General features: G+C 35.6%; 3 protein-coding genes across 3 annotated transcripts; all 3 read right to left on the bottom strand.

Annotated features, from left to right (window-relative positions):
- Positions 1-3,102: 3,102 nt before the first annotated feature.
- Positions 3,103-4,038, bottom strand: LOC123641822 (olfactory receptor 5L1-like). The gene has a single exon (XM_045556755.1). The coding sequence runs from the start codon at positions 4,036-4,038 to the stop codon at positions 3,103-3,105; it is 936 nt and encodes a 311-aa protein (XP_045412711.1).
- A 5,893-nt stretch (positions 4,039-9,931) lies between these two features.
- LOC123641821 (olfactory receptor 5D18) lies at positions 9,932-10,907 on the bottom strand. Its single transcript, XM_045556754.1, has one exon. The coding sequence runs from the start codon at positions 10,897-10,899 to the stop codon at positions 9,949-9,951; it is 951 nt and encodes a 316-aa protein (XP_045412710.1). The 5' UTR covers positions 10,900-10,907; the 3' UTR covers positions 9,932-9,948.
- Positions 10,908-20,585: 9,678 nt separating this feature from the next.
- LOC123641820 (olfactory receptor 5D14) lies at positions 20,586-21,530 on the bottom strand. The gene has a single exon (XM_045556753.1). It carries the CDS (start codon positions 21,528-21,530, stop codon positions 20,586-20,588), a length of 945 nt encoding a protein of 314 aa, XP_045412709.1.
- Positions 21,531-22,054: the final 524 nt, after the last annotated feature.

Below are 22,054 nucleotides of genomic sequence, written 5' to 3'. Positions count from 1 at the left end.
ATCACTGGAAAAGAGGTGAGACTATTATTTAATTAGCCTTACTGCTCTGTGAAATTCAAATCCCTTTTTCATCACAGACTCCACATTTGGATCCCAGAAAATAATATTTAAAATATAGAATACCGTTCTCTGAATTTCCCATTGAAATAATGAGAGATATTCTTATTTAAGATTGTTAACCCACAAGTGCCCCTCATTTATTTTCTTGTTTCCCAAGCCTTGGTAGATACCTATGAGACTGTAGAAGCACCAGTCAGTATTGCTGGAGGAAAAAGAACTGGACTAGAGACTAACACAATCTGGTATTTTTTCCCTTCTTCAACTGATTTCAAAGATGTGCAGGATATGCCTATTACAAAATCCTAGCTGCAAACATATAATTGTTCTGATGATACGGTTTTCACTCTTCAAATGATGAGGAAAAGTGAGTTATTTGTCTTTCCCTGAGGTCAAAGCAGATTATAATTTGAAAGCCCTTCCTTGTTTTCAAACCTAACATGACAAATCAGGATGTTAATTGCCCATAGAGCAGTGTGTCTTTTCCAGGGGTGACTCTGATTCCTACAGGATATTTGTCAATGTCTGGAGACATTTTTGGTTGTCACAACAGGGAGCGGTTAATACTGACACCTAGTGGGGATGCTGCTAAATGGTCAGCTATATTCATGAGGGTCCCCATCCCACAACCCCCTACCCCCAACACACACAACAAAACATTATCTGGACCAAAATGTCTGTAGTGCCATAGATAAGAAACCTGCCATAGACAGATATTTGAAAGGGCTTTTCAAAAAGCAAAATTGATCGCTTTTTTTTCCTGCTTCGGGGTGGTTCACATGTCCACGTCCCTCTATGAACAGTCCTGAAGGATTCCCACTGCCACCCTCACCATCAGGGTGACAGTCCAGATGATCTCTGTGTAGCCTCTGCCAGCTTGCATTGATGGAGTTAGGGGAAGAGAGAGGAAGAGGGAGGGAGAGAGAAAACAAGCATTCATCCCAATAGGTTCACACTGTTTCTCTATAACACTAATATCTGTTACAAGATATTTGGTTCTGTAGGTTATTCCCATTTCCCATCAAGTTGTCTCTTAATACACAAAGAGAAAAATATTTGCATTAAGAAGTGCTCAAAATATGTCATTTCTTAAAATAATTTCCAATTAAGGGAAGAATAAAACAGATTTTTTAAAAAACTGTCTAATACTACTGCTCTCCTTTGTGATTCCTCTTTCGCATACATAGGACTATAATAAATTACACAATGACAAAAAACCATAAACCTTCCATCTCCCATAAAATATTTTTCATTTCCATTCCTCAAAATATAAAGTGTAGTCCAACCAACCAAACTACTGGACAGATGTTGCTTCCCCTGTTTCTGAAGATGCAATGATGGAAAATGTTACAGTCTTTATATTTGTGTGTATGTGAATCTCTGGGGCCCATGTTTCATAAGCTTCCCAATACAATCATTGATCTCTGTGGAATATCAACAAGATATCAAGGAGACTACACTATCTTGGGACTCCAACTATTATTGATCACTATGAAATATAAACTGTGGGGAAAACAATCCAACTTGGTGCATATTATAATCTAACACATTTATATTCAGAGTCCACAATGAATTGCAACTCACTGTACGCTGCACCCAGCCATTGCCTCTGTTAGCCAGTATTCACATGGCCATTATGAAATGTATGAATAGGTCTTTTAAATTTTGTCTGCTTTATACTCAACAGCTCCTTCCTAAAGGATGCAGGGTCTGAAGTCACACCATAAATCTTCGAAATACCAGATAGGAGAATGGACAGTGAATCTCTTTTACGGAGATAATGATAATTTACTGAGCCATTGATAGTGAAGCAGAAGTTAAATAAGCCCAGACCTCAAATATTTCATTTATATACCCTCTGAGTACATTCTTAATGTCAGTGAGTACACAGTTGAGAAAAAATAGTCTCATTAAATGCTCTGAGGTTAACAGTATTATCTGATGTTAAAATGAAGAAAATCAAAACTTGAAGAAGTCACATTACTTGACAAATTAAAAAATCCTTATTTTCAAGAACTCAAATCTAATGCTTTTCTACAATTATTATAGATACATGGAGAGAAGCTTCATTTAAACATGTATAATGCAATGAGGAAATTGACATAAATCATAATGGAATTACAAAGAAAGTGTCAATGGTGTGTATAAATCAGGAACAAATGAAGAGATATACTTTAGATATATAGACAAAGGGTGAAATAAAAAGCATTTCAGCGAAACCAAAGACACATGAAAAGAACATAAACAAAGGTTAGAAGTCCATTTATTAGTGTCAGTAAGCATATCACCCACAATGCATTTTAAAGTTAGCATGAAGATAAAAAGAAAAGATAAAGTGAGAGAAGAGGCTTAATTCAGAAATGCTACTATTTATAATAATGGTTTCTAAATGATTATGTGAATATATAACAATATATGTATATGTATTTACATAAAGAGTAGGAGAACAAGAACTAATTATATTCTAGCAATTATTCTAAACTCTTTGTACAAGCTTTCAGCTTCTTTAATTCAATTTTCTTAAGATTCCTGTGAAATAACAGTACTTTTTCATTAGTCAGATAACATAGTATCCGAAGTTCCAAAAACAATGGATACTGCAACAATTATAACAAATTAATAATGGAATAATAAAATATACAATGAACATTAAAAAAGAAAATACTAAAGATATATGCATACATGGAATTCTTACTCTGCATATAGTCTGGTTGACAATGGTGTGATCTTCATTTTAATATGACAGAAATTATATTTTGAATCATAGTTTCCATAATGGACTTATGCATGTTTTACAGCAAAAAAAATGTGTGTGCCTTAATAATACTATTACCCATACCTATTTATAGCATTACAGATTGATACAAACTTTGAAACATGTTAAAAATACTCTTTTAAACTTAAAAGCACAATATAAGCAGATCAAAAAGACTGGTGCATGACTACCTAGTTCCTTACTCTTCTCTCCATTCCAACACTGCAGCCCTCCTATTGACCCCTCACCTATCTCCACTTGGGATCCTGAGTCCTGCTATAAAATCATCTCTAGGAATATATTTTGGAGCCCACAACTTTCCTGAGAGCTTCCTTTACATCCCTGTTCCTCAGACTGTAGATCAGGGGGTTCAGCAGGGGAATCACTACAGTGTAGAACACAGTGGCCACTTTGTCAGCATCCCCACTGGAACCCAAACTGGGCCTGCAGTAAATGGAAAGGATCGTTCCATGGAAGACCACAATGGCCATGAGGTGGGAGGCACAGGTGGAAAAAGCTTTGCACCTTCCCTCTGCAGAGCGCATCCTCAGGATGGTGATGAGAATAAACAAGTAGGAGGTAAGGATGACCACGATGGTAATGACCTCATTGAAACTGGCCACAATGAACAGAAACACCTCATTCACAGTGATGTCAGAGCAAGCAAGACTTAAGAGAGGGGGGAGATCGCAGAAGAAGTGGTTAATCACATTTGATCTATAAGATGGGATCTCAAGAGCTAAGCACAAGTGGATTAGAGAACACAGCGTTCCACAGAAGTAGCAGCAAGATACCAGCTCCACACAGAGCTTCCGAGACATGGTGACCATATACAACAGTGGGTTACAGATGGCCACAAAGCGGTCATAGGCCATCACAGCCAGCAGGAAGACCTCAGTGACCACGCATGTGCAAAACAAGTAGAACTGCATCATGCATCCCAGGAAGGAGATGGATTTGTCTTTATTGAGGATATTAGCCAACATCTTTGGCACAATGATTGAGGAGTAGCAGAAATCTATAAAGGATAAGTGGCTGAGGAAGAAATACATAGGAGTGTGAAGCCGAGAGCTCACATGAATTAGTGCTGTCATACCCAGATTGGCCAAAACTGTGACTCCATAGATGAGAAGGAACATCAGTAGTAGGAAAGCTCGCAGCTCAGGGGCATCTGACAGTCCACGGAGAATGAACTCTGTCACAATGGTGCAGTTTTCCTTGCCCATGTCCCCACATTGTTTGGGGCTGGAGAAAAAAAGAACTTAAAAGTTGTTCTCCACTTTATGATCCAAGTTTAGTTTTGTCTGTCTCCTATGAAAAGATATCAGATGAAGTGGGACTGTTAATTATATCAACAAGGAATAGGACTTTTGGTGAAATTTAGGAAAATTTCAGGCATTATATAGTTGTATAATACTGATGTATAAAACTCACAGTTCTGAGATCAAACAAAAACATTAACATTTATGTGAACAGATATGATTCTTGTAATTATTTTTTCACAATTGAGAACTCATCGTTGAATCATTAAAAAAGAGATGGAAGTATTATTTAATTAGCCTTATTGCTCTATGAAATTCAAATTCTTCATTCCAGGCAAATTTCAAATATTTGGATACTAGGATATAATTTTTTAAATATATAGTATGTTTCTCTGAGTTTTCCACTGAAGTAATGGGAGATATGCTTACTTAAGCTTGTTAACCAACAAGTGTTCGTACTTTGTTGTTATATTTTAGAGGGAGAAAGTAGTATCATACTCTATATTAACATTTTCTCCCTAAAATATGCAAAGTGATTTTGTTAATTACACTCTTCAATATCAGCGATGGTTCAGGGAGTTGGTACTTGTCACCACAAGGTTACTATAACTATGACTCATCAGCCTTAAAAAGATCTATTTTGTAAATGAATTTACTGCTTTGAATCTGTTTGAAGGACTGATCAAAGATGTCCATAAGAAATTATTTTTAAAATGTCTGCCGCTCCTTTCCATCATAATTTATGATATTAAAACATAGAAATAAAGTGTAAAACAGTAGGGAAATGGTCAAAATTATAGTATATATGTGATGAAAAATATGCAGCAAAATAAAATAATTTTGTATCATTTTTGGTGACATAAAAAATGAACGTGATAAAACAAAGGTTAAAAAGCTAGAGTATATAGACAAAATATTATGTGGGTATATATATGTATACACACACACTGCATTGCATATTTAATCCTTATAGCTTCCATGAACATAAATATTTTATTCCTATTGTCCCTTAAAGGAATTTATAAATTTGCTTGAATTCTCAAAATATAAGCATTATGTTGTAGAGGCGGGACGGAGGGAAGAATTTTTTCTAATGAGGGACTCATACATTCCAAGCCTTTGACACAGAACTAGTGTAAAAAAAGGTGGAAAGCCCCTCATCCATTCTCTGTTTCTCCAACCTTCTGTAGGTACCTATGTGACTCTACAGGCACCAGTAGGGGCTATTCCTGGAGGAAAAAAAGAACTGAACTAGAGACCAAGACAGCCTGGTATTTTTTCCAGTCTTCAACCAATTTCAAAAATGTGCAGGATACACATATTATTAAATCCAACGTTGGGAACAAATAATTTTTCAGATAGTATAGTTTTCTCTCTTCAAATGACGAGGAAAAGTGAGTTATTTGTCTTTCTCTGAGGACAAAGCAGTTTATAACTTTGAAAAACCTTCCCTGTTTTCAAGTGAAATATGACAAATCAAGATGTCAATTGCCCATAGAGCAGTGTATCTTTCCAGGGGTGACTTTGATTCCAATAGCATATTTGTCAATGTCTGGAGACATGCTTCGTTGTCACAACGGGGAGTGGGTACTACTGACACCTAATGAAGATGCTGCTAAATATTCTACTATGTTCATGAGGGTCCCCACCCCACAACCACTTGCCCCCAACACTCACAACAAAACATTATCTGGACCAAAATGTCTATAGAGCCACAGTAGAGAAACCTGGCACAGAGAGACATTTCAGAGGGCTTTGCACAAAGCCAAAATAATTGTTTTGGTTTTTTTTCCTGCTTCACAGGTGGTTCACATGTCCACGTCCTTCCATGAACGGTCCTGAAGAATTCTCACTGCCAGCCTCAGCATCAGAGTGACAGTCCAGATGGTCTGTGTAGTCTGCACCATCTCCCATGGATGGAGTTAGAGTAAGAGAGGGGAAGAGGGAGGGAGAGAGAAGACAAGCATTCATCCCAATTCATTCACATTGTTTCCCTATAACACTAACATCTGTTACAAGATATTTGGTTTTGCAATTGCTACCATTTCCAATCAAGTTATCTCTTAATACACAAAGAAAAATATTTTCATTAAGGAGTGCTTAAAACATGATACTCCTTAAAATAATTTCTAATTAAGGAAAGGATAAAACACAAGATTTTTAAAAAATTATCTAATAATCCTGCCCTCCTTTACAATTCTTCATTGTCCTACATAGGACTGTAATACATTACTAAGTGAGAAAAATACATAAAGCTTCCCACTCCCAGAAAATACTTTTTGTTTCCATTCCTCTAAATGCTAGGTGTACTCCAACTTACCAAACTATTGAACAGATGTTGCTTTCCCTGCTTCTGAAGATGCTATGATGGAAATATATGCTTTATATTTGAGTGTGTGTGAATCTCTGGGGCCCATGTTCCATAAGCTTCCCAATACAATCATTGATCCCTGAGGAATATCAACAAGATATCAAGAAAACCACTCTATCTTGGGACTCCAACAATGATTGACCACTATGGAATATAAACTGTGGGGAAAACAATCCAACTTGTTACTTGTTATTATAATCTAATACACTTACATTCAGAATCCACGATGAATTGCAAAACAGTGTGTGCTGCATACAAGCATTGTCTATGAACCAGTACTTTCATTGTCATTATGAAATATATGAATAGGTCTTAGAAATTTTGTCTGCCTTATACTCAAAAGCTCCTTGCTAAAGGATGTAGGGTCCAAAGCCACACAAGAGATCTTCCAAATACCAGATAGGAATGGGGACAATGGATTTCTTTTACTGAGAATAATGATAACTGTCATATTTATTGGGTATTTCATATGTCCTAAGTCCTATTCTAACTACAACTATTAACATATTTCATCTTTATACAAAAAAGAGAGATCGGACTGTTATTCTCTCCCACTTTTTTTTTCCAATTTCTTTCACTAAGGAAAGATTTACATTTAATTTCTTTTTTTTCTTTTTTTTCAAATTTCAGAATATTATGGGGGAGAAACTTTTAGGTTACATGTATTGCCTTTGCACCATCCAAGTCAGAGCTACAAGTGTGTCCATGCCCCAGACAATGTGCAACACATTCATTAGATGTGTATATATATACCCATCCCCTAGTCCCCTCTCCTACCTGCCCAACTCCTGTTGTGTGTTACTACTATATGTGCACATAAATGTTGATCAATTAGTACCAATTGTATGGTGAGTATATCTGGGGCTTGTTTTTCCATTCTTGTGACACTTCACTTAGAAGAATGGACTCAAGCTCTAACCAGGATAATACAAGAGGTGCTAGATCACCATTGCTTTTTGTGGCTGAGTAGTACCCTATGGTACACATATATCACATTTCATTAATCCACTCATGTAATGATGGGCCCTTAGGTTGTTTCCACATCTTTCCAATTATGAATTATGCTGCTATAAACATTCTAGTGCAGATGTCTTTATTATAGAATGTCTTTTTATCCTTTGGGTAGCTTCCCAGTAGTGGTATTCTTGGATCAAATGGTAGTTCTATTTTTATTTCTTTGAGATATCTCCAAGTTATTTTCCATGGATGTTGTACTAATTTGCAGCCCCATGGGTTTTAAGTTTCTAGATTAAAAAAAATTTCAGACCTCATGGATAGCAACATTTTTAGCTGCCCTTATATTTTAGATTTTGGACGTTTGTTTTAGTTTATCTCATCAGACTGACTCATATAGTTAGATGTGAACATATTAGATAAGTCACTTGTGAAGAGTGAGAGAAAGTGAATGTGAAAATTCTAGGTGGAAAAAGAAAACTAGAAAACCTTTTAAATTTAGGGAATTCTCAGATAGAGCAATTTTAGGAAAAGATACGCAGATTCTTGAGAATGTGGAAACGAATTACCTGTAACTCATTACATCCATAGAATTCTTAAAATGTTTGGTGTCTGTAGCGTTTATTGCTTGTGACACTATTGCAAGGATTATCCAGGTAGTTCTGCTGATCTGACCCTGGCATGGCTGATCTTGGCTTCACTTGCTAATATGTTCAGTATCAGCTGGCAGGTCAGATCGTAAAAGAGGGCTTCACACTCAAGTCTGGTAGCTGATAGGTGGTAGCTCACATGATAGGGATGTGGACTATTTTTTCTTATTATCAAATACACTGGTTTGTGCTTGTTCACATGGCAGTTTTTCAAGGTTCTAAGAAAAGTGTGGAATTTAAAATTGAATTGAATAGTAATATAATGTCCTAATTTTAAAGAAAATTAGAAAGTGCATAAGTAGCACATGTTACAAAAATAATTTTTGACTACTCATTAAAACAGAAATCAAGAGAAAAAGCAATTCCTCATCAGACATCCAACATCTAAAACACAATCTTATCTGATTTCTTATTTTTCTATATAAAATAATTATTTAATTCAGTCCTTATCAAATAATATACATATAAAATGAACATTTAAATAATAATCATAAATTCAAAATAATATGAGCATTACAAATAAGTTTGTTAAACTTATATAAAATTGTTGCCAGGTTAGTTTTTTCTCCCTTAACAAAACAAGAACTTCATTCCTTCCACTATATTGATGATGTGTTTGGAATTTTATCTGGACATAGTGAGTAGAGAGAAGCAGGGTGCACAAGTTTTTCAAGCAAAAGTGAGTTATTAAGGTAAGAGAGAGCTGGCATCTTTAATCTGTCATATTAAATAGGTCTTAATACTAATCATTGCCTGATTTTCATTTTATTTTGAATACATTCATGTAGGCAGTTAGCTTTCAACACTTAAGCTTTTTTTTAAAGGCGATTGAAAATTCTATTGAGACAGATTCAGAGATTATTTCCATGCTCAGGAAAAAAAAAGTTTATTCAAGATTGATAATATTTGTGCTATCTTTGTAATCAGAATACCAGCATGAACTACAGGTTGGGCAGGCATTCATCAGCTCTGTTTTGACCTAAGATCATCTAATATCTGAGCTATAATTTCTAGGCCTTTGGTGAAGTCTATCATAGTTTATCCCATTTTCACACTGGAGCCCCTTTAAAAACACATTGATTTTTTTTAACATCTTTTCAACACGTCTTAATCAAATTCACGTTCATGTCAGCTACTTTTATGCACAATACACAGACACACACACACACACACACACACGTTATACCATGTTAGCTCAATAAAATATCTGTTGGATCTTTGATCACTATTACATTCTTACCTCTTTGATTTTATTCATGCTCTTTTATCCTGAATAAAACTCCTCTCTTACTAGAATTTATACCCTAAAACTCTGCCCATTCCTTTTTTGAAGGCCAAGTTCAAACAATACCTATTTTGTGAAGACATCTTTCTAACGTATGTAAATGGGTTTGAACTTTTTCTTGTCTCAAACTCTCAGTGTTAGTGATTGTTTTCTGCTTTATACAATGGTCACTTCTTCATCCATCTGTTGTCAACATTGTGTTTTGCATCCTTGAAGGCAAGGACTATGTCTTAACTGCTTTTGTCTTTTTATGAGATAAATTCATATATTTATTAAAATCCTAGTCTACTACACTATAAGAAAGAGGAATGAAATTAATGTTTTCTAAGTTATACAAAGTGCCCCACATGATATGTATATTATTTCTTAATCTTTACAGAGTATAAACTAACTCATGCTATGCCAGTTTTATAGATGAAATATTAAATATTAGAGAGATTGCTGATCTTTTCCAGAAAGTAAGAGATAGAGCCAAGTTTAGTCTCTTGAAACCAAAATATATTTTCATTACATTGTACAACACTAACTAATTATTTTAAAGATGTCTTTAAAATTAATGTTTATTAACATACTTCATTTATATGACGGGGGCAAATTCTAGTAAAATAACATGCTCAGTAAGAAAAGGCTTTAGTGTCCATTATCTTTCTGACTGTATCCTTGACATCCTTATTTCTCAGACTGTAGATCAGAGGGTTCAACATGGGGATCACCAGTGTGTAAAACACAGAGGCCACTTTGACTGTGTGCCTGGAGTTTTTGGAGTTGGGCACACAGTAGAGGAAGAGGATGGTGCCATGGAAGATGGTGATGGCGGTCAGGTGGGAGGCACAGGTGGAGAAGGCTTTGCGTCGCCCTCTGGCTGAATGCATCTTGAGAATGGTGATAACGATGAACACATAAGACATGAGAATGATGAGCAATGTACTCACTTCATTAAAAGTAGCAAAAATGAAAAGCAGCAACTGATTGATGTAAGTATCAGAGCAAGAGAGGGAGAGCAGTGAGGAGAACTCACAGAAGAAGTGATTGATTGTGTTGAAACCGTGAAAAGACAACTTTAAAGCAGAGCATGTTAGTATCAAGGAACATGCTACTCCCCACACGTATGATCCAACCACCAGCAAGGCACAGAGTTTCTGTGACATGGCAACCGTGTAGAGCAGGGGACTGCAGATGGCCACAAAGCGATCATAGGCCATCACAGCTAATAAAAAGGACTCAGTTACCACAAAGATACAAAAGAAAAAGAACTGGACTACACATCCTAAAAATGAAATGGTTCTGTCTGTGACGACTAGGTTTACCAGGGTCTTGGGAGCAATGATGGAGGAGTAGCAGAAATCCACAAAGGAGAGGTGGCTGAGGAAAAAGTACATGGGGGTGTGCAGTTTGGGGTTAATTTTGATTATTACAATCATCCCAAGATTCCCCACCACAGTGACACTGTAGATGGCCAGAAAAATCAAGAAGAGTGGGACTTGCAGTTCCGGGTAATCTGAGAAGCCCAAGAGTGTAAATGTAGCCTCACTTCTATTTCTGTCTGACAGTAACATGACTTCCATTTGCCAGAATCTGAAAGGTGGTCCTGAAACAAAAACATTCGGGAAGTGAGGAAATAGGAACCATGGTTGGCCACCCTTACCAAGCCTGGAGGATGAAGCAAAATTTCCTTTTCAGAATCTATGTGTTTATTAGCCAAGAGATACTAATACCTAATATCAAGATATACTAATATCATAATCATTTTTAAAATTTTTCTTCAGAAAAATATAATTATTGAGTTAAATACTAAGTTATCAGGTATAATTTTTAATATTTACAGGTAGAAGACAATGAGAGCCAAACAGTTCGGTTATTTTAAATCAAATCTGACCATGATACTTTGAGCTCTCTTTGAATATTGTAAGTTCACAAAGATAAGTCTAACATATCATGATGACTGATTATGTCAGCTCTGTAATGAATAATAAAAATCAAAATTTCTAAACAAAGTGATTTTTTTACGTATGTTCACACTAGTATCAATACTTAATGTCCATGCCTTCTTTGTTAATTTTATATGTCACTTTAATGTTTTTTTGTCTGACCCAGTAAATCCAAATACATTGTGATTATTTTTCACAGAAAGTACTCTCTTCAATGAAGAGAGTTTTAATTATCAATCCTTCTCATTATTTGAGAAATAATAAAATTAGAACAGATTATAAAGGTAATCTAGTTTATGTCTTTGCTGTAGAGGTAACAAAATAGAAGCCAGAGAAACTTTGACTTTCCCAGTCCTCTGCAAAGACCAACCTACACGTCTATGACTAGAACCTGATCCTCACACTCGTAGGCAGGTATCCACTTATCTACCCCAAACTCTGATCCATGTTCCACATCTAGATACTAACATGTTTCCTTTATTAATAATTCTACTTTCAATTAGTGGCCAAACTGCAGACTCTAAACCCATAGGAAATAGTTCAATGACAGGTACATGTCACAGACATATACAAGAAAGCACCATCAAGATTAAACACAAGATTAAAAAAGGATTTAGGGTAGATGTCTCACCCCAAAATAATTATTGTAAAAACTCTGACTTAGAAACTTCCGTTTCCTAAGTCTCTTTGTCTCTCCCCATCCCCCCCATACATACACACACACACACACATTTGTATCTCTATTTCTACATCTCTTATCTTTCTTCAAGGCACCTTAGGATATTCACTCTGTTCATATATTACCTGTGAAAGAGAAGGATTAAAAACCTGAGGTAGTATTGCACTATGAAGACATCTCATGAGAAAACCGTTAAGAAAGAATCATTATATTTCCCTAATTCATGTCCAACACCTCTCAGTTACTACCATACCAAGAACAGGAATCTCTTTTGCTATCATTTCTGATAAGGTTATCTCTGTTCACATAACCCGAGAAATAGTTTTCGGATGGGCCATCAAAAAAGCTGTCAGACCATATGCAAGATTGAGACACACAATGGCTCTCAGTTCCTATACTCAAGAATTTGAGTATGAAAGACAACCTCAAAAATTGATCCATTACAAAGCCAGACATTCTCATTGTCGAGTTTTTAATACTATATTTCATTTATCTAAGGCATTAAAAAATTTATGTTCAACTGATGTTACATGTAATATAATGGGTTTTGTGTCCCAAATGCTGCTATTAAATTACTGGTAAAAATTTCTTTATCTTTGAGGCTAGGAAATATGACAGCTGAAATCTTCTTCCTCATAGTTTCTTTTTTCTCCCAATTTTGCTGTTAATTTTGCTACTAGGGGTCACATATGTTTCCTGTTTTATAATCTTAATTAAATCTAGACCGTTTTATTTTTTTATCACTAGAGAGTCTATTCGATCTCTGTATGTTACATTTTACTTAAATACTTATTTATTCTACCTTCACTATTCCTCCAAAAATTAACAAAAGCAAAGAAATATAAATTCTCAAAATTTTAGAGTTCTTCTATTTCCCACTCCAGGTACCAGTTTTGTATGGGGCTGTTGTTGAGGAACTTAGCTGAGCCAGGCCCTCCAGCACAAAGCTCCACACAAAGAAGGCTCTTCCTGTGCCTTGCACATTCACATGTATTTGTCAAGAACTGTTTTGTTCTAAAGAATACATTTTCCTCCTCCCAGTTGTTGTCTATATTGAAATTTATATCAATCTGTCTTTAGAATCATAAAACAAACCTGTCGATGGCAAAGGTAGGACCTCTCCGTGTTGGGAGTGGTACCTGCTTCCATTTATCTGTTGTTACAACCTTGGAGACATGAACTCTAGAGACTCTCTCTTGTCCCATTCTCTTGAGGTCATGAAATAAGCAATTAAAATTAATCACCCTTATCTGATGTTAATTCTTATATACTAGAAAATCTGGAGAAAAAACCATATAGCAGCACTAGGGGCATTTCATATAAAATGATTCATATTTAAAAGTCACCCTGAAAATGTATATTTTAAAGTTACTTTCACTAGTCCTGTGATCACTCCTATACCCTCCTACAATTATAAAATATATATATAAGATTTATCATTGTCAAATATTGATTGAGTATTGATTATTTTCTGGGCATAACCCTATTCTGCCATGTCACGACTCTCGCCATACTGAGAAAGTGTGAAGATCCAGTTTTCAGATCATCATGACTCACTGAGAGTAAAAGCAAAAATATTTACAAAGTATTTCAACTGGATAAATGATATAGTCGCTTTTTAATCTCTGTGCTGTGTATTATCTTTTTTCCTTGCTGTCCCCTCCAGCTACTCTTACCTCCTTGTTTTTTTGGTTTTTGTTTTTTGTTTTTTTAAAAAGCACACTCATTCTTTATGGCCTTTTCCTAGTAGTGTTTCCCCTGCCTGGAATTATTTTTCTTAAGTTTTTGCTCAAATGCTTCTTTTCAGTGAAAACTTCTATGAGCACACCTTTACACTGCAGGGGTTATCCTACCACCCAACTTTAATGTTTGAAGTATTTAATGTGGTTAAACCATATTTTTAAATCTTTATTTTTTTCATGTATTGTATATTATTAATTTCCCCTGATAGAATAAAATTTCCAGGAAAGCAGGATTTTTTTCATTGTTTTGTTCACTGATATGTTCCAACCCAGCTAGATCAGTAGCTAGCACAAAGCAGGTGTACCATAATTATTTACTGAATGATGTAGCTGGGATTAAAGCCAAACCTGTCAGAACTATGAGTAATTAGAGTGCAGAGAGAAGATAGTTCACAAAAGAAAATTCTGGCTGGTTTTACAAAAATTGATGATTTAAAATTATCATTTGTGAATTAAAATAAAAATTTTAAAATGTTCATTCACAATTAAATGAAACAAAAACAAAACAAACACCCACTCTACTGGATTTCCAATCTCTAGTTGGATTCATTACAACAGAGATATAGCAGGTCCATGAATAAGGTCACTTCCCCCCAAGCTCGTTTGTATAATGCTGATGAGGAAAAAAATATCAATTTCCAGTGGGGGCTACCATCTATGTGAGGTTTTCATTTTCTCCTGAAGACTATGTGGGTTTTCTCTGCATACTCCCGTTTCTTCCCATATCCCAAAGATGTGCATGTTAAGTGAATTGGTGTTTCTACATTGCCCCAGTGTGAGAGTGTGTGTGTGTGTGTGTGTGTGTGTGTGTGTGTATGAGTGCGCCTTGTGATGGATGCACGTCCTCTCTGGGGCTGGTTCCTACCTTTTGCCTTGAGCTGCTGGGATAGGCTTCAGCCATCTGTGAGCCTGAACTCAAATAAGCAGCTTGGAAAATAAATGGAATGAATACAAATTATTCTAAAAGAAAAATTCATCATGTCTAATGACGATCATGCAAACACAGGACAGTAAACCATGTGGTGTGTAAGCACTCAGCAAGCCCACCAGATTTATAATTGTGTGAACTGCGTGGTGATAGGAGGTACTCCTGACAATTTTCTACCTGTAAACATTTATTTATTGATTTAACCCACCACTGTTATGACCACCATCTCTCACTGATTTGCCAAAAATTGGGTAAATAATCATCTTACTTATTTTTATTAATCTTTCCTAAATGTATGTATAGATCATATTCACTTCAATGTTTAATATTGGAAATGTTTTGGTCTTTATTTAGAAATTTGGTGACGATCTTGTGACCAGAAATATATACTGTAGGAACTTAACTTTTGTTCCTATCAATTAGCCTGTGGTAAAATTGACTTCATTATATGTTGTTTCTCTTAACGTCACAGTTGCCAAGGACTTATTGACAATTTTATAGATATGACCAAAGGTGGCATCCTAAGTAGAGAGGTCAGGCAAGGCCACAGTGAGGTGCTATCTGAGCATGGCCCATTGTGATGTGAGAGCGTGAGTTATGCAAATAATGGGGGAAGAGTGTTGAGTTGGAGGCAAAGGGAAAGCAAATACAACTTATTTTCAGTCACTTTTTTTTTCATCTCAACAATTCTGCAGTATGTGGTGATGTTCTGCACTTACTAAGCCCCTTTGCAAAAATATAACATATTAATAGGTATGCAGAATGACATTAGTTATTGTATAAGTGGAAAGAAAAAGAAGGAAACCTGTCTGGGTATATCTATGTATGTACTGTAAAGCAATATTTTGTCACTAAGTAGATTTTTTTTTTGAGACAGGGTCTTGCTCTGTTACCTGGGCCTAACAGTGATGTCATCATAGCTCACTGCAACCCCAAACTCCTGGGCTCGTGATCCCCCTGCCCTCAGCTTGAAATACAGGCACGTGACACGATGCCTAGCTGATTTTTCTATTCTTTGCAGAGACGGGGGTCTCACTATGTTGCTCAGGCTGGTCTTGAACTCCTGGCCTCAAGCAATCCTCCCACCTCTGCCTCCCAAAGTGGTGAGATTACAGGAGTAAGAAACTGTGCCCAGCCAAAGTTGGCATTTCTTAGAACAATAAAGAAATATGGATTTACATTAGTAGAATGCTTTTGTAGAACACTTTCATTAAGAAATTATCAATAAATAATTTCAGGTTTCCAGAAAAAATCTGAGATGATAAAACCAGAAAAGGCTTACAAAAGCTATTGTGAATCTTTAAGTCTTTTGAAGACTTTCAAGGAAACAATAATAAAATACTTCAGGCACTGCTGCAAGCCTGAAAATAAGTCACTGCAGGAAGTGCTTGAGGCATTGGCTTTTACCCTGTTTCAAATGTATTTCTTGTGCAAACATTCCTGTGCCCAGACTGAAAAACAAGACTACATGGTGTGCTCTTTTGCTTGAAAGGTCAAGACATTTGTAGAAACAGTGAGTTCTTCACTCCCAATCCTACAGATTTGGGTAGTTCAAAACATAATCATACTTATTTATAACATATCATATTTCTCTATCATTCCACTTGCTAAGAAAACAAAGTCACTGATAGTTTATTTTTTAAAAGTGTAACCATTCTCAAAGAACACTTAACTGAACACCCATGCCAAAACTGTACCTAACATAAATAATAATATATTCTTAATATCATTCAATACCCAATCCATGTTGAAATTTCCCCAATTGTGTGAAAGATATCTTTTTCCAGTTATTTTGAATCAAGAGTCAAACAAATGTTCTGCTTATAACTAATTTTTCTTTAGTATGTAACAATTATTTGTGTGACAGCATGTGCATGTGTGTTCACTTAATTTTGGGGAGAAAAATGGGCCATTTGTGTAATCCTACATGCTCTGTATTTGGCTTACTGCTTCATTTGGTGCAAAAATCTTTATTAGTTCAGTTCATTCTTTTAGTTTCATTTAGGCAAGAATTCTTCACAGATGGTTCTAAACATTGCCAGTGACCAATATCCATTTGGAGGCACATGCCAGCAGGGTGTCCAGCTTTTAGTGATCATCCCGATGTGTGGATTCAGGTAGTGTCAGCTTTGCTTACTTCATTTTAAAATTACCCACCAACATTTTGCCTAATAATTTTAATATCCATTGAAATCATCAGTTCGATCCTTTTTATAAAAATTAAGAGTTCTAACATTGTGATTTTCTAATTTCATCCTTGCTTATGCTTTTATTTATTCTGAACTTCTCCTCCTTAACTGTTAGGTGACCCTGACATACAATTCATAAAAGAAAAAGAGAATAAATATTTGTTTCCTTTAATCACCAATTTTCTGAGTAATGAATTGGTTCCCCAGTAAACTTTAATAGTAACCAATGACTTTTTTTTCTTTTTTAGTAACTAGATTTAAACGTATAGGAGACCTTCAAATCAGTTGCAGTCAATATTCATTTTTATGTTAATATTTTGTAACCGTAAACCAGTGGCAGCCATTTCAAATTGCCTTCTGTGTCTCTTTGAGATAATTTGACTAGCTGTTGACAGCATTCTTGCTTTCTGGAAAATTAAACTGCCCAAGGCTCATCTTGCATATTTTCTACCCTAGACTTCAAACCAGCCATTTCTCTAAGAAACCCTAGTTCTGTTTAGAGAAAAAAAGTTTCCTTTTAGAGAAAATTTGTGGAATAAGAATAGTCGTGGCTACTGTGTTATAAGTTTTGGTGGTACTTGTTTTAAGAGAAAAATATTATTTTAAACTAAATTTATAATTCAAATCCAAAAGTATGAAAATATTTTTATTTACCTTCTCTTAGAGCTGTAACTTTTGTCTCATACACTGACAAACATGTTATATTCCTGCCCCAAACGTATAAAAATGCCTGTTTCCCTACAACTTCACTTACAAGATATGTAATTAAACTTTTAGACTTCTGTCCTTTTGATAGGTGAGAAATAATAATTCAGGGCAGTTTTCATTTGTGTTTCTATTATTATCAGTCAGGTTGAATAATCCTTCATATGTTAAAAGTCTTCTTGTATTCCTTTTCTATAGACTATTTAATTATACCGTGTATTTATTTTTCAATAGGATTGTCATTTTTGCCTTTAGTATATGTGATAGAGGTAGAGGCTTTTCTCAGTTTGTCATTTGTCATTTTAATTTCTGTTGTTTTTGCAAAGAAGTTTTGTGTATTTGTGTACTCTAAATTTTTTTTTTTTTTTTTTGAGACAGAGTCTCGCTTTGTTACCCAGGCTAGAGTGAGTGCCATGGCGTCAGCCTAGCTCGCAGCAACCTCAAACTCCTGGGCTTAAGTGATCCTACTGCCTCAACCTCCCAAGTAGCTGGGACTACAGGCATGCGCCACCATGCCAAGCTAATTTTTTTTTTTTTGTATATATATTTTTGGTTGGCCAGATAATTTATTTCTATTTTTGGTAGAGACGGGGTCTCACTCTTGCTCAGGTTGGTCTCGAACTCCTGACCTCGAGCAATCCACCTGCCTTGGCCTCCCAGAGTGCTATCACTACAGGCGTGAGCCACCGCGCCCAGTCTAATCTAAATTTTAATCTTGCTTTTAGAATTTTGTTTTGGTATGTGAAATAAGGAAGGGATCTAATTTTATCTTTTTCTTATATGACTATTTGTCCTAATATGACATTGATTTAATAATAGAAACTATAATTTATTTTAAATTCTTTAGAGTTAGCCATCCTATTCAGTGTTGCTTTAAGTTTTAGGATATTTATTAGCATATATTTGTGTTTGTTTAGTCATTCATGTAAATGTTATAACAGAAATTTTGAAATATGGTTCTTCAGTACTCCCAGATTAAATGTTTATTTATATTCATTCTGGATGACCTGCACTAGACAAAACTTCTAAACATGCCACACCTAATAATCCTAGGGTTGCTATCTTCTGAGTAACAATATCCAAGTGCAATGTAGAAATATTAAAATTACTCTAAAGGTTGTCCTTTCCAAAGGGAAAAAATAATTTCTATGAACATCTCATACTAATAGACTCAAAAGTACTATAGAGAAAGGGCATTGGATTTGGAGTCAACAGAATGAAGTTCCCGTCTTATATCAGTCATTTCAGTCGTTTCTAGACTAATTCTTTGAACCTCTGTAGTATCATCTACCCAATAGATATAATTGTCCTGGTCCTGTGTACTTTCAATGTAAGCTGTTTCAAGTTTAAGGCTTTCTATTCATAGAATTCCCAGAACTCAGAGAATGAAGGTGTCAGAAAAGAATTATTTCCCCTTTTATCACAAAGCATATCTACTTGTATTTCCCAAAAAGGACACAATGCTTCAGTGACACACAAGAAAAATAACTTTAAAAGTAAGGCATTTGCTGTCATATGCATCAACAAATCAGAGAAACCTTTTCTTTTCTCTTTTTTGATAGTTTGGTATTTACTGGAACTGAATGTAATTAATTTCTGCAACTTATTACAGTAAATTAATTCAAATAATTACACCTTTTACTTTCTCCTTTTTTTGTGGAAATATTTCAATGTTTTATTTAACATTTCCCAAATATTCAATTTTCTTTTATTTTTATTTCTTTGTGTTTATTATTTTTTATTACAAAATATTAAGGGAGTACAGATGTTTTGATACATGGCTTGAGTCAGGGCTATAAAGGCACCCATCACCAGAATAGTGTCCATTGTACCTGTTAGGTGGGTGTTTGTCCCTCCCTTCTTCCCCCATCTCCTGCTTGATTTTCTATGATTTTTATTTCCCTCTGTGCACTTGTGTGCCCATGGTTAGCTGCAATATATTAGGAAGTACATGTGTTGTCTGTTTTTCCATTCTTGAGATACTTCACTTAGAATAGTGGTCTCCAGTTCCTCCCAAATTGCTACAAAAGACATTAATTCATCCTTTTCATGGCTGAGTAGTACTCCATGGTATACATATACCACGTTTTGTTAATCCACTCCTGAATAAATGGGCACTTGGGTTGGTTCCACATCTTTGCAATTACGAATTGTGCTGCAGTAAACATTCAAGTGTAGGTGTGTTTTTTATGAAAAGTCTTCTTTTCCTTTGGGTACACTGCTGGATCAAATGGTAGGTCTACTTTTAGTTCTTTGAGAAATCTCCACACTGTTTTCCATAGGGGTTGTACTAATTTGCAGTCTCACCAACTGAGTATAAGCATTCTTTTCTCTCTGTATTCAGGCCAGCATCTATTGTTTCTGGACTTTTTCATAAAAGCCATTCCAACAGGAGTAAGATGATACCTCATTGTGGTTTTAATTTTCACTTCCCTGTTGATTAGTAATGTTCAACATTTTGTCATATGTTTCTTGTCCATTTTTCTATCTTCTTTAAAAAAAAAAACAAACTTCCGTTCATGTCTTTTACCCACTGTTTATTGGGGTTGTTTGTTTATTTCTTTTTTCCTTGCTGATTTGTTTGAGTTCTTTGTAAATTCTAGATATTAGGCCTTTATCAGATGTACAGATGGTGAATATTTTCTCCCATTCTGTAGGTTGTCTATTTTCTCTGTTTATTATTTCCTTACCTGTGTAGAAGTTTTTTAATTTAACTAAGTCCCACTTATTTATTTTTGTTGCTGCTGTAATTCCCAATGGGGAGGAAAGCCTTTTCTATTGTGAGTTAACATCATTCTTTCACTAACTTTATTCCTCACATTGAATAATCTATTAAGCCTCGCAGTATTTTTGGGTGTTTGTCTTTATAAAATTTGAAGAAATAGATGCTTTATGGATCAAAATCCTGTGGAATTTATCTCAGAATTAAATGTTAACTTCTTCAAAGGATTTGAACTTAGTAATTTATGCATCACAGTTATCTATAAAAACTTTATAGAAATATATACTATAGGTTTTAGAAACATTTTAGGCTCTGTTCAAGTTGTTCATTAGGATTGAAAACATCTTTTGAGATTGGTTCAGTAAAATGGGCCTTTTGCCTCTATTAATTTCCGAAAGGCATCCTTCACATCTTTATTCCTCAGGCTATAGATCAGAGGGTTCAGCATGGGGTTGACAACTGTGTAAAACACAGAGGCGACTTTGACTGTCTGCCGAGAGTTTTTGGAGTTGGGCACACAGTAGAGGGAAAGTATGGTCCCGTGGAAGATGGTGATGGCCGTCAGGTGGGAGGCACAGGTGGAGAACGCTTTGCGACGCCCGCTGGCAGAACGGATTTTTAGTACAGTCACAAAAATAAAAACATAGGAAGTGAGGATGATCAGTAGCGTACTCACCTCATTGAAGGTGGCGAAGCCAAAAAGCAGCAGGTGGGGAATGTGTGTATTGGAGCTTGAGACAGCGATGAGAGCAGTGTATTCACAGAAAAAGTGGTTGATTACATTATGACCAGAAAAGTCTAAATGGAGAGCATAGCAAAGAAGAACCAAGGGGCCAAACATACCCCAGAGATACGACCCAGCCACCAGCAAGGCACAGAGCCTCTGTGACATGACCACTGTATAAAGCAGAGGGTTACAGATGGCCACAAAACGGTCATAGGCCATGACTGCCAGCAAGAAGGACTCTGTCACCACCGCAGTGCAGGACAGGAAGTACTGCAGCATGCAGCTGAAGTAGAAGATGCTTTTGTCTGCCATGACCAAGTTCTCAAGCAGCTTGGGAGTGACAATGGAGGAGTAACAAAAATCAACAAAAGAGAGGTGACTAAGGAAAAAGTACATGGGGGTGTGAAATTTGGGGTTAATTTTAATGATTGCTATCATCCCAAGGTTTCCAACCACAGTGATGATGTACATGATCAGAAACACGAGGAAGAGGGGAACCTGAAGCTCTGGGTAATCTGTGAACCCTAAGAGGGCAAAGGTTGTCTCCACACTCAGATTTCTTGCAACCATCACCATAATTCCTTTTAGTGAGAAAGCGTGATTGAAAAGAATGGTTCCTGTGAAAAAGAAGATTTATGGGGGTGAGTGATAATTATGTCACGACTTTCTATTGTTGAGGAAAAAAATGATAAGGAAGAGTTACTGGTCCTAGTTTTCTCCATGAAGAACATGCCTCAAACAGACAGCTGTTCTGTATATATAAAACCAAGCCGAGTCTCTGAAGTGTCTTTGCATTTTCATTGCACTTTGAGTTTCCATAAAAATATTTATATTGTAGTATATACATGCACACATTAGCTAGTAGTATAACAGACATATAACTGGTAGAAAACGTTTATATATAAGCTAGTGAACATTCCCTGAAAAATTGTAAAATATTTTCCTCAAAGAACATCACACATTGCTATGTATTTTGCTTATATACACAAATCAATTAAAATTTTGAAAAGAATATGTTTCTATTCTAAGAATGAAATAAAATAATAAAGAAATCTAGAAAACGAGCTTAGCAACCCCATTTTAGCAAGTTTTATTCTATA

The sequence above is a fragment of the Lemur catta genome, chromosome 7, assembly GCF_020740605.2.
Source record: "Lemur catta isolate mLemCat1 chromosome 7, mLemCat1.pri, whole genome shotgun sequence".
Taxonomy (NCBI): Eukaryota; Metazoa; Chordata; class Mammalia; order Primates; family Lemuridae; genus Lemur; species Lemur catta.
Note: the sequence above shows the minus strand (reverse complement) of the source record. Positions and strands in the feature narration are given on the sequence as shown.